Source organism: Onychostruthus taczanowskii, unplaced genomic scaffold (assembly GCF_017590055.1).
Source record: "Onychostruthus taczanowskii isolate IOZ18803 unplaced genomic scaffold, ASM1759005v1 scaffold48, whole genome shotgun sequence".
Lineage (NCBI taxonomy): Eukaryota > Metazoa > Chordata > Aves > Passeriformes > Passeridae > Onychostruthus > Onychostruthus taczanowskii.
Window position 1 is genome coordinate 2,220,481 of NW_024502347.1, and position 13,375 is coordinate 2,233,855.

A 13,375-nucleotide genomic window follows, 5' to 3' on the forward strand; every position below is an offset into this window, starting at 1 on the left:
CAGGAGCAGGAATGCAGATTTGGGTTAGTTTTGTTTGGGGGTGGCAGTGGTGTTATTTTTCGGTTTCTTTCTAAATTGTATCTTGTCTAAATACTTTGGGTTTTGCTTGATGGGGTAAAAGCCTCAAATTTTTGTTCATTTATCACTAATAATTTAGATAAACTTATTCTGTTGGGGGAGCATTTATAATTTCAAAACATATATATTTCTATTCCTGCAAGGCATGGCTGCTGGCTGATATAATTTTAAATGGTCATGACTTTAAAATACCTGGAGCAAAATTTGCATTTCTTATAAGAAAAGCAACTTAAAGTTGCATCAAACTTCTTCCTTACAAAATTCCCATTCCAGGCATGAAGCTCCCTGGATGGATGCAGAGGACACAGGGGCCCAGCTTCCAGAGCACAAATAGACAAGACTCCAGCAGGACAAAAGGCAGGAAAGCCTGATAGGCACCTCGGACTTAACTCCTTGGGCTCAAAGCTCCCAAGGCCAGGAAGGTACCAGCTTATTCCAGTGTATTGCTACTCTTGCCAAACCTAGTGCAGGAAAGGGCTGAGAAGGAGTTAGAAGTTGGGAGCAGCCAGTGCCCAGCTGACCTGGGGCTTTGTGGAGCACTTTCAGGGCACTTCAGGGTGGGCTCATGCCAAGCCTTCTCCCAGCTGGAAATCTGTGGCATGCAGCACTGTAGTGTGCATTTGCCCTGTGCATGGGAAAAGATTTTTTTTTATTAGAATGGTTACAGAAGTCCTCATTCTGAACACAGCAATTGTCATTCAGGGATGGATAATTCACAACATTACTTAGTGCTGTTTTGAGGCATTAGTGATGACTAATTCTTTACTGCTTAAACAGTCCTATCATCCCAGGCAAGCACTTATTACAGCACTTCTTATCTAGGGGAGGGAGGGAAGACTGCTTAATGTGATCCATTAGGAAACTCAAGCTTTAAATAAAGTGACCACAAAGTCCTATCAGCTCCCAGAAATGCAGCAGCTGTTCATATTTAATGTAATACAACACTATATTGTGGCAGAGATCCCTGTTTAAAACATGCATAAGGCAGGTGAAACGTGACTGTTTTGCTCCTCTGTTTGAAAAATGAGAAAGTGTAGAGTGGCATAACTCCTTAAAATACATAAATAAGCATTAGAGTCAGGGAGAAGACAGGTATGCTGTTGGAATAGCAGTAACAGAGCAAAGGTCAGCAGTTAAATCTGAAGCTATTGCATCCTGGTCCTTTTGATCTTATTCCTCAAGACTCCACTCTGTTACTAACAGGTGAAGTGCAAAACCAGAAGCGTGAGGGTCTGCTGAGTTCTACTGTGCTTGTCTTCATTTAACAACAGCACTTCCTAAATATTCTGTCCCCAGATCACCTAATGCCATAAATATACATGCAAGGGGCAGCTACAGATTTCCTCTGCTCAGTCAAATCCTGTGAAATTCCAGGTTCCACAGGTCCAAAGAGAAAGAAAATTTAACTCACTGGCTTAGCTTTGAAACAGAGCCAATCAACATGAAAATGTTTTCTCACCATGTTTTGCCAAGTCCTCCCACATGACATTTTGTTAGTTTGAAACCTCTTTAGTGAATAATAGGACATTTCACTGGGATATGCTGCTATATGAAAATATTAGGAACATCTATTGTGTTTATACATGTATAAGTGTATATATTTGTATATGTGTGTGTGTGTGTGTGCGTCTATACAAAAGAAAAATAATGAATACAGACATCTTTCTGGATGGAAATACTCAGCATCTCCCAGAAGAAGCTAACAGAGGTGTAGGAAAGGGAACCAAGGAGAATGTGAAGCTCTAATTCATCCTTTCTCATAATACAAGGACAAGGAGGCCTCCAATAAAGCACAAGGGTAATAAATAGTAAGTCAGGTAAAAGGGAACTTTTTTCATATACTGCCTCACTGATTGAATTCTTGGTCATAAACTATTACTGAATTCTACTACTAATGGGTTACTAAAAGGTTGAAGTACATCTATGCATTATGTTAACATGCATTTATTTTCATTTAGTGGAGATCTAAATCTCTTATTTCAGGATCTAAGCTGGAGGTGAGAAAGAATACATCAAGTCCTTTCATCTGCCTCTCCAAGGTTTCCCAAATTATCTGGTATTCATCGGTTCTGGCCACACAGGACCACCTAACCAGGATCACTGACAATGCCTCCATTTCCAGGAAGTATCTTATCCATGTCAATTTGTGACTGGAAGTGCAGGAGCATCAGCTGATGGAGATCTGTATCCTGTCAGCCCAGAGTGTCTGGACTGTGTCCTGCACATTGTGGGGCACACAGAACTGCATGTGACAGAAGTGCACATGTGCACATGCACATACATCCGTGCGGGTTTATTTTCAAATGAGGAGCATCTAAGGAGCACGTATTTCCCTCCTCTACACTTTTTCTAGATAAGAAGAATGTAAACAACACTCTTCACAGAATACTCATGTGACTTTTACTTGCCTGTCTGCTCCAGTAGACACTATGAGCTTGATTCTCCAAGACTGCCACTAAAATTCCACTCTACTGATTTTTGCAACCTAATTCTTCAGGCTGTTTTTTTGATTTTTTTTTTTTTTAGGACGATGTGACCCAAATTTATAAAGGAGGTTAATTTGCTCTAACATTGCATCTTAAGTCTAGAAACCATATGTGCTTATTTGTTATTATGACAGATGTAAAAGACCAGATTTAGAGACCTGAAGTCAGTTTGAACTAGACAGGCTTGGAATGGCCTGAAGCATGAGGGTAAATGGCATCATTTAGGAGGGCAAAATGTAAAGAGTTTTATGAATGATAAACATTTCTAAGACAATAAAGTCACCTAGAGGCTCACACTGTTAAGCACAAAAAGGACACAGTTACTTTTTTAACAACTAAAAATTTGAGGTGTTTCTTCTCTCTTTTTCTTTAAATGACACGCTACAAATACTGCTGTAGAAAAACAGCTGCTGAAGTAACCTAGAGGGCATTTTCAGACACTGTGCTTCAGTGATTACAGCAATTTTTGTAGACATTCAATATTAGGATTGCTTCTAATTTGAGATGGAGTTAAATTTAAATTGAGTAGGAGGGGCGTTCACGTTACTCTAGATGTTCTAACATTGCTTACCCCAACCCAAAAACTGTATAGTGTCTGAATTTTGTAGCAATGATAAGTTAATAAAAATTATATACTTTTAAAGAATGAAACTAGAGCTCACTAGCAGCAGTGATAAAGTATTGTGATGGGACTGAGACTTAGGCCCTAAAAGCATTTACCCACTGGCCATGATCCCAGTGCCACGGGACTTGGTGGCACTGTCATACACAACCTTTCTCTACTAATTTCTTTGATACTTCCTCTTAGTTGTGTATGTGTAGGAAGTATCCTGAGTTTCTAAGGCCAAATTCGGAGTCTTATGTTAATGCTTCTTAGTATTTAAATTTCCTGACCCTCACAAACCCCAAGTATCAAGCTGAGAGAAACTGAAAGAAAGAAGGTTAGTAAAGGGCTGACAGTCCAACAGACAATACAGATGGAAAGTGGTGGGACTAGGTGAAACAGAGAAAACAAAAGAGTTTCTATTAGATGCTAAATGAGGCTCAGGCTGGGCCTGATTAAAGCCATGTCTATGTAGGTTACATCTTTCCTTATTTCTCTTACCTTGTTTCTCTTGAAATATGCTCTTCGGCAAGCTGCAAAGCACTTCTCGCTGCAGAAGCATTTCACTTCACTTCCCATACTCAGGGAATAGCGCTTGATTCCAACTTTCTGGCACCAGGCACACATTATTTGTACATTTGACACATCATCTTCTACAACAAAAATATAAGAACAATGTTTACATGAGATGCAAACACCTTCCTCAGACATCTGCACACTTACTCTTAGATACAAGCAGCACCAGCTCATCTTATTGCTAACTCCCTCACTGTCAGAGAGCAGAACTGTGCCTGCCTGTGACCACCAGCTTCATCCTCAGGCAGCCGGTGACCTGTGCCAGCCAGACTCAGCAGCCTGGCAAAGCTTCTAAAATGGCTGGAAAAGATGATTAGCTTCAAATATTGTGCACTGTTGAAAATGTCTGGAAATCTCAAGAACTTTTTTAGCACCCTTAAGAGCGCAGAACTCTTTATTAAATGAGTAACCAAGACTGAAGGTTTAGTGGGTAGTGCTGTTCTGTTGTTACTTACAGTCTGCTGTAGTGAGTTCCTGAGATGCTCTGCTCAGCAAGCTGGAGATAAAACACATCCAGAAGGTGCTGCACCAAGGCAGGTCTCTAACACAAGCCCTCTTCTAAATAAGAAGGAACATAAAATACCCCTTTTCTGTATTATTTTTGAAATGACTAGCATACAAAACAGGGAGTTTTTGTGTGAATTCAGCAGTCACAGAAACACAGACTTGAACAAGGCAGAAGTTGCAGCACTGTGGCAAAATCTGCTAGGTTACTTTTCAATCATTATGCTCATTGGTCAAATTTTAATTCAGGCAGAGTTCACAAGCCTCTTTCAAGCTCTTCTCTAACATGTGTTACAAATGTGGCATGTGTGCCTTCTGCCATGTAAAAATACCACAGAGCTTATTTACTAACGTAAATATCCTTTTGCAATATCCTTTTGTGGTCATCATTCCCACCTCAGCTTCACAGGCAAGAGTAGTGAATAGTTAAGCCTGCTGAACAGATCAAGTCAATAAGTTTGCAGGAATATTTCTGACTTAAAACTCAGAATTCTTCAGTTCTTATGTCCAGTTTATGATACTGAATGACCTTTCAGTTACAGACAGCAGCCATTGTCTAACTTCTGGGAAAAAACATCCCTGGAGACTAATTGTTAAACCAGTTCCTGGTCCATGAGCTGTGGAGAATTCATAGCTTAGAGATTCTGTCATGCAGCCATCCTATTTCCCTATAAAGGATTTGTTTTTGAAGCTACGCTGTCATCGTTCTGTAAAATTATTGGCAAACTAATTTTTAGCAGAGTGATTTGGCTCCTTTCCCTGACTATCATAACTCAGAACTACGTGCTGCATTTTACTCACCTTATTGGAATAAATACTGCCAGTTTAATAACTTTTTACCTTCTACAAATTGTGTTATGATTTACAGCTACAAATAAAATTCTACAATGTAAAATAATGACCTTTTAGTTTTAATCAGACTGTCTACTTTTAAACCTATATTTAAGGCCAAGTTATAGCACAGATTTGTGTTTAATGTATTGTATCACTTACCCTTTAGAGTGGGATTTTCCAGTATTATAAGCACCTTCATATGCTGAACACGAAAGGAAATCAAAACAATTTGGCCAAAATTATCACTAGCCATCTCTAGGGTCAAAAAGCCTGCCCTGAGCTGGCTGTAACATCAGCCAGGCACACAGGGTGCTGCTGTGGTGGTTTTGCATGGGGGTCATCACCACTTTCTCTGCAGACTGGTCCTGTCCAGGATGCCAACTATTCCAGCACAGACCTAGAGCTCTTCCCCCCATTCTTGTCCTGAGTCATTTGAAGTACTTATCTTTTACAAAGGCACCCTGATTCAGCTACTTTTGCACCATAATAAACTAATTCCTTACAGACTGAACCTGCCCCTTTGAATGTACCAGGACAACAGAAGATCCTCTGAATCAAAGGAACCAGACAGCAGACTCTTGTTTCAGATAACAGTAACATACATTCCCCTACTGATAAGAAGCATTTTATCTCTGGAAAAGAGAAGATCTACCAGTGATACCTTTCTAATAGCCTTCATTTCTGGTGAAAGGAACTCTCATAAATGAAAAAATAATATTACAGAGCTGAAAGAGAATTCACTGGCAAAGTAGGTGCTGAAGTAGCTCTTTTTGAAGCAGGTTAGCTTGTCTGGGGCACAGTTTTTAAGGGGCAACACAGATGCACCACTGGGATTCTAAGGGTCTTTCATGAGTGATTTGATAGGGGGAACACCTCAGCTGTCATTCAATTCCTGTTCACTAATTCACATGAATGGCCTCCCATAGATGATGAGAAAGACCCACAATTGTTTATTTCTAATTACACAGGCTACCAGCAGCAGCTGCTTACATGGAAAAGCTACATTATTCACTTCTCTGCACTTTTCTGAAGGTGGTTATGCAGGACAGTCAGGCTCAGTTCACCTCCTCACACCAAAGACCCTCTAAGATACATCCTGGCAAGGGGAGGAGAGGAGAGGGAGAGGGAGAGGGAGAGGGACCTTCTGTGTCAGGTTGCTGTCTTGCCATGCCCTATCCAGCAGAATTTTAGAACCACCTCACAGAGAATCCCTTGAAGCAGCATGGCTTCACTCGTGGTCCATGGATCAGATGGTCAAAAAAATAGCAGAGAATGGTGTACAAACTAACACTGTAGGCACTTCTAGGAAGTGATATGTGATATCCAGGAGGCATCATCAATATTAGTCATAATGGTCATCATTTTGAAAGAAGGATGGGGGAAAGGGAAGGAAATAATCTAGCTACACACAAAAACCTCAAACTATTTCTCTATTCTACTCCTTTCTCACATTAGTCATGAAACAATGTAATCCTTTTCATTTCATGGTAACAGCAATGATAGAACTAGATGCCTTTTCAATTTAATAGACTCAGGAACACTGCCACAAAAGGATTAACTGAGGATGGCCATGTGAAGCAGCCAGAAAACAGCAGTACTTCAGAAGGGGGTTCAGAGTACACACTTCCTGGGACAGGACACTAATACATCACTTTTCAAGTCATCTTTGCTCCCTCAGGTGTACACTTGCCCAAGTCAATTTTTGATGCAACTCTAACTTTTTGTAATGCAGTTCATCAGGTGAAATAGAAAACATCCAGTATCACATTTCTATGGACCATCAAACCGAGTCCAGCCCAGAGGGAGGAAAAACTTTGTCCAAAATCAAATCTTTTCTTTCAGCTACAAGTGATGCTAAGAACAGCAGAGAAAGGAAGCCATGCTTGGTGCCTGGGAGAGTACAGAGCTGTGCCCTATGGGTGTAGATGACACTGGGGACAAAGATAAATGTCCAAACCTGACTATGTGCTTTCCTTCTTCACACCAGTTGTGGTAGAGATCTGAGCAAACCTTGCTGAAAGAACTAATAGGCGTGTTTTGTTACAGTGTATTAAGCTTAGTGACCAAAATTCAGGACTGCAACATTGGCAGAAAGTATTACTTCATGTATTTCCACCAGCAGTGAGAAGCAATAACGTAGCCTCAAGACATCAAGAGTGTGTGAAATAAGAAAAGACAGAGTCTTGGGATTTAAGTGCTGTCATCTGCTAAACACAAGCTGGAATAATATGAAACCAGAAATTCGTATCTTGCATTCCATTCAAGATAAAATTCCTCTCACTTTTTCACAGACCTTTGTTTTTCAAGGCCGAATTCTTTGAAATCACTTTACCAGATTCCTGCCCTGCTTTCCGGAAAATGTATCAAAATCCCTGTTCCTAGAGCACTCAGCTAGAAGAACTTGCTGCTAGGAAATCACAGGCAAGTAGGAAATTTTCAAATCCAGTAGTTTAAGACTGGTTATCTGTCTTCAATCTTTATTCTAACCTTTTCCTGATTAGAACTGCACTAAGAAAGCTTCTCCTTAATAATTATACCAGTTTCCTACATCGGCAATGGTCTCCTTTCTTCATACTCAATCTTTTGCTGGTAGTCTAGCTTAGCATATCTGCTTAAAGTAACATGAGCTCATCCTGACACCATGCCTACATCCATCATGTGAGCTCCCACTGGAGCAGCTCTTCTGATGAAGATCATTCACCATCACTTTTAGGACACATATAGCTATGCTGACACATGTTTGTAAAGTACAAAAATATCATCTGCAAGTCCTGGCACAGATAATATGTTAAGTAAAAGAAAATACTTCTTAATAACTGCTTCCCCACCCNCCGCCCTCCATCTGGGCCTGCAACTTTATGACCTGCTTTTGCAAAGTGTTTAGCATGCTCTCAGATCTGTCACACTTATGACAGGTAGCATGGGCACTCTTACAGGTGAGACAAAGAGGAGATGGGACTGACACAACTGAATAGTAACAGGAGGGCTTTCAGCAGAACATACATATTGCTGTCCTCTCTAATTAGACCAGGTGATAAGAAGATAAACTCTTTCTACATAGTGCACAAGATCTAAATGTCCAGCCTCTACTTTTCTCAATTCTCAGCTCTTCACAAGCAGAGATATTGTGGGAGTTATAATATTGTGATTTTCTGCCTCTGGGTTGTGTCATTACAGGTGGAAGGAGTACTCCCTGCACCCACCACACAGATACTGTTCAGTTACATCTCCTTGTGGTTTTTATCCTGTGTATTTTTCATAATGAACAATGCAATAAACACAGAGTGTTTGCAGTGTTAAATCATGTTCCCAAAGGGAGTAGTTTGTATAACAAGATAAAATTATCACATTATAATAACTAAATATGCATCAGTCTAAAGCATGCTTCAATTAATCATCAAAAGTTTGCACCGCCTCTTTAGGTCTTAATTAAGCAGAATGTTTGGTATTTTTTTCCTTTCAAACCCATGTAAAGGAGCTGCAGAAAATTGTTCCTCTTAAACCCAATGAGCAGCAGTTTACACTAATCGATCTTATATGGAGCCATAATTTAAAGAGGTGTGGGGAAGTGAAGGAATGCAATGAATTCAATGGAGCAAATCCATCATGAACAGCTCTGACTCTTTATCTAAGCAAACCAGCATGACCTATGGTGTTTAGTACAATGTTCCTAAAATCCCTACAATTCTGGAGTTAAATCCTGATCAGTTTACCAAGTTTTAGGTTGCAACACTCCACTAATGCTGTTTTGAACTGAGATGCATTTTTAATTTTAACTCCAGCTTCAAAAAGTTGGGTGAAACTAAATGCAGCTACAGTTCTAATCCTGCATATTATGATGATTCAAGGGCAGGTACTTCAAAACCTTATTTTCCATATTTCCTTGCAAAAAATTCATCAGGAGATAGTCAACTCTTCTGGCAAGAAGGTAACATCTCTCCCGAAGGTGCCCAACCACAGAACTGCTATGCAGAAGGAAGACCAGGAGGATGGAGTGTTTGGGATTGAGATCTCAAGTATGGCACCGAGACTGAGAGACTCTTTGTGAAACCTGTACCTTGACTGTGGTTGTATTCATGATCTGACACAAAAAATATTTTGGAACCCCATCCCTCTCCCATGTCTACCAGCCAAGCAACTCATCTCTGGCCTGAGTTACCTTCCATCACACTATCAGAAGCCATGTTTCTGCACTACTACTTTCCTTTCTTTTTCTCTTTGCTGCATCCCACACAGGCAGCTTGGATCCCAGGTTTTTTGGGTAGGGAGCTACAATAGCCCTTTTACTTTGAGCTGGGAACTGCACTCAATCCACTGGTGTATATATATCTTTAAATATTCTAACTGCTTTCACTATTACTTTCTAATGAAAAGCTGCAAAACTTCCTTGTTAAAGACTTAAGATCTTAACTTGACTTGAGCATCTGCAGCAATAACAGTAAGGGCTCACTGTTTCCACTGGGACCTGCCAGGATTTCAGAATTGGATAATTCTGAGTTACTCTCCTGCTGCTCCTGAAATCCCAGATCGCCAGTGAAGAAAACCAAGTAGCATTTATTCAGATTTTTCATCCCCCAAGTAGTTCCTGAGGTTGTTGATCCCAAGTAAGGCAGAATCACCATTACAGTCAATTTTCTTACACCCAAAATGCTTTACCAAATTAATCTCAAACTAAAAAAGGTGAAGAAACAAAACTCCTGAGACACTGCTGCAGACCCCCTTGTGACATCACCTTAAGCACTGATCCCCTAAACAGAGGGGGCACATGACAAACTTAAGGTACAAAAAGCACCTTACGAAAGTAACTACCAGAGGAAGATTAAAATATTGTCCTGACAATGGAAAGCTTGCTGCAGCCATCGCTATGGAAATATCAGAGCCTCTACAATGCATTTCCTTTTAAGGACCAGTCTCTTCAAGTTCACTACTCTGCCAATAAAGCAAAATGTCCCAGCCCCTTTTGAAAAAATAATTTTGGGGAACCACGGCCTGCCTACGTTTTCTATGCATGAGCTGAGGTACATTCTTATGCATAGTTCAGTAGGGACTGAATGCATAACACAAAAGCTGGCATTTAGGCAGGTTTTAAACATGCAAACAAAACAAGCACCTATTTCAGCTGACAGAGGGGGAACTCCCTGTATACTTGAATGCATGCTATTAAGGTGCATACATGGACTTTATTATTTTCTTTTTAGCACAAAGGAAACACTTGGCCCTCCCCAGAGAGCAAAAGACATTAACAGTGGGCTAGATAGGGCAGGCATCCTGGCAACCACTGGCATTTAAAAACCCAGGCAGTAATAACCCTATGATCACTGTAAATTTGATGATGTTTCAAACTGAAAACAAGAGAAATAATTTGAAGAGCAGCAACTATAGAGTTTGTTGCAGTGGTGTTTACCAGAGGGCAAAACCTGCAGTTAGAGAAATTGTAACACTGTTCAGCAGCCAGAAGATATCTGTGAAATACTGAAGAGGGATCCAGAGCACAGTAAAATTAAAGTCTCCTCCATATACAGACCTAACTAGATCTGATAATGTGGTCTTTACTTAAGGAAAACTGCTACTTGGTTCTACCTGGAATCAAACTTCTTGCTACTGTAGTCATAGATCCAATTCCTCAGTGAATTTTAACAGATGATCTTGGATTTCTTGATTTTTAGTGGCCTGCTAAATACCATTTAAAACGTCGTTTATGCATTCAGATTCCTCCAATGCAATTTAAATGTTGAGAGAGGTTACAGCAGGCTGTTCCAGAATGTTTGTAGGGCAGGAACTCTGCTTATTCCCACATGTTGCACAAAGTTACTCATCTGCACTTGTATTTACAAAATCTCCTATAAACTTTAATTCTAAAGTAATGCTAACACAGAAACATAACAGAGAAAATCACTGATTTCTTTCTGTAAAATAACTAAATACTTACTTTAGTATTTGAACCTGATATTTCTTTGCCAGCCTAGGTCACAGGCTGATTTTACAAGTCAGCACTGGAAATGCTTCTCCTTTAAGACATTTTGCCTCATCAGATACCACTCCTCCAGCCCAGTCCTCCTTCACCTTCACAAGTTTCTGATAACTTCTGGTACAACAACTCCAGTCATAATTCAGAACCTAATATTATGCTGAGACACTCATCTGTGGGTTGTAGGATTTACATCCCCTTTCTTTCCCCAAATGTACTCGGTACCTTGTGAAAACCTTGGGAGGGAGCATTATTTTTCCCTTGTACTTTTTCCCTCTGTGGAAAGCTCACTCAACTGCATGACATCATGCTTTCTGCCTCCCCTTCTAGGTGTCCCTTGGCAGTGACCTCCCCTCGCAGCACACGAAGCCGGTTCTTGTTTGGGATGCTCAGAGCAGCCGGCACACACCTTGCATCACTTGTACACAGAAGGAGGCAGGAAAGGGAAGGATTTTGTCAACCCTCATGCTCAAAGGACAGACCAACCAGCAGCTGTACCCCCCTAACAAGGCACTGCCATGGGGATCACAAGACAAAACAAATCAAAGAGCCCTCAAAGAAATGGGAAAACTGGGACACCACAGCCTCCAGCAGGTGCCAGGGGAAGGAGGCAGCTTGTTCTCACCCGCACTGAAAGAATTTTTTGCATTCTTCTTTGGCTACTCTTGATTTCAGCCTTCCTTCATCCCAGGTAACAAGAGTTGTCCAGACTTGCCTGAGCAAAATGGCAAGTCACCCTAAGTGCCCTCTCAAATGCACTCTATCATTAAAGGCTGCAGAATAACAGAAGGTTTGCACACTACATACTAAGGCCATATACCCCACACAGCTGTGGGGAGATTTTTAGTTCTGGGTCATTCCAGGCTATTGCATTTCTGTTCCTCATTATTTCTATGAGACTTTTAAAATGGGGAAAAAAACCAAACAAACAAACAAGCAAATTTTAAAAAAACCCCACCAGCCTTCTTTACATTGCTGTGCAGAAAATAAGAACCTTCTAACAGCAAGCAGAACTAATCTTAGGATCACTTTGTTGCAATAGGCTGTACTCAAGACTAACCCTGAAGATCACTCAGAATCTGTAGCCAGGCCTAAATGTAGTTGCCAACCAGCTGGGCAAGATGGACCCTTACTATCCACAAGGAGTCTCCTACAGCAACTCTCTGGAGGCTGCATTGACTGCTTGTATGCTTCTAGATGCAGGCTGGATGGCTGATGCTGACTTATAAAGTGATGTTTGATTTGGGCACTGTTCCAGTGTGGTCTCTGCCTGGTGCTGCAGATCAGGGGAGGGCTCTTGCAGATAGCCTCCACATCTGAGTAACTTGCATTCTCCTGGTGGAGGCTTCCCATGACTGGATTTAGCACCCTCCACTGACACACCATAACCTGAGCCTGTAGATACTCAGTGCACCACATAGGGCCCATGCATTTAACTCAGTCTTTTTTGCGTTTAATTATGAGGTACAGCAAGGAGAGAGTGCCTTTATTGGAGCTGTTTCTATTTGGTTAGAAGCACCCTAATGCTTTCCAGAATCATATAAGTAAATTGGAACCTAACATTTCATTCGATTAAAACAGAGATCTGAACAGCTTGATGACAAAATTTTAGTCAGACTGCTCAAAATTACTTGGTTTTCAAATTAAAAAAAAAAACCCAAACAAAACAAAGAAAAACCAAAAAAACACCAAAACAAAAACCACTTTACTGCAAAACAGGCATGAGGGGAAAAAAGGTAATTTTGTCAACGCTTCAAGGTTTTAGCCTGGTCATCCAAAATATGATTGCAAGCAGGACACTTGTTCAAAGCTTTCCAGCACGCTCAAGGAAAACCTAGTCTGCTGAAATCTTCAATGACAGCTTCCTAGACAGTTTAGATCAGCACTCCTTCCTCCTCTTTTTCAAACTGATAGCTGTTTCTGATAAAGAATCGTATTTGCCTTCCTAGAAATCCTGTTTCCCTTGGCTTCCTGACTGTGTCTTTTCTACCTCTGCAATTGCTATGTCAGTGCACATTGCAGAGTACCCTTCTTGTTTCTCTTCAGGTTTGTGAGCATCCTCCATGCTCTGCTCTCCTTCCTCTTACCTGTATTGAATCTTATCAGCAAAATTATTCAACTAATAATTCAATGGATCTGCTTATCCTCTTCAGACCATTACACTCCTGTCCAAATGAATACCTCAGCCTGTTTCTCTGACACATCTTTACTCATGCTGACCCTTCTGTTAAAGATCAATACAGCAAGAATTAAAGTCTTAATAATTTCTCCCTGAGTGCTCAGTCCATATTATTCGCTCAATAAGGATGGACTGCACCACTTTTC

General features: G+C 40.7%; 1 protein-coding gene across 4 annotated transcripts in view; it reads right to left on the bottom strand.

Annotated features, from left to right (window-relative positions):
* The window catches only part of LOC121341391 (sine oculis binding protein homolog), a 113,625-nt gene that overhangs the window by 86,161 nt on the left and 14,089 nt on the right, over positions 1-13,375 (bottom strand). For all 4 annotated transcript variants that reach the window (XM_041414855.1, XM_041414852.1, XM_041414853.1 and 1 more), the window contains exon 4: positions 3,670-3,821. In XM_041414855.1, coding sequence (XP_041270789.1) covers positions 3,670-3,821 — 152 coding nt within the window. The remainder of the gene's footprint in view (positions 1-3,669; positions 3,822-13,375) is intronic.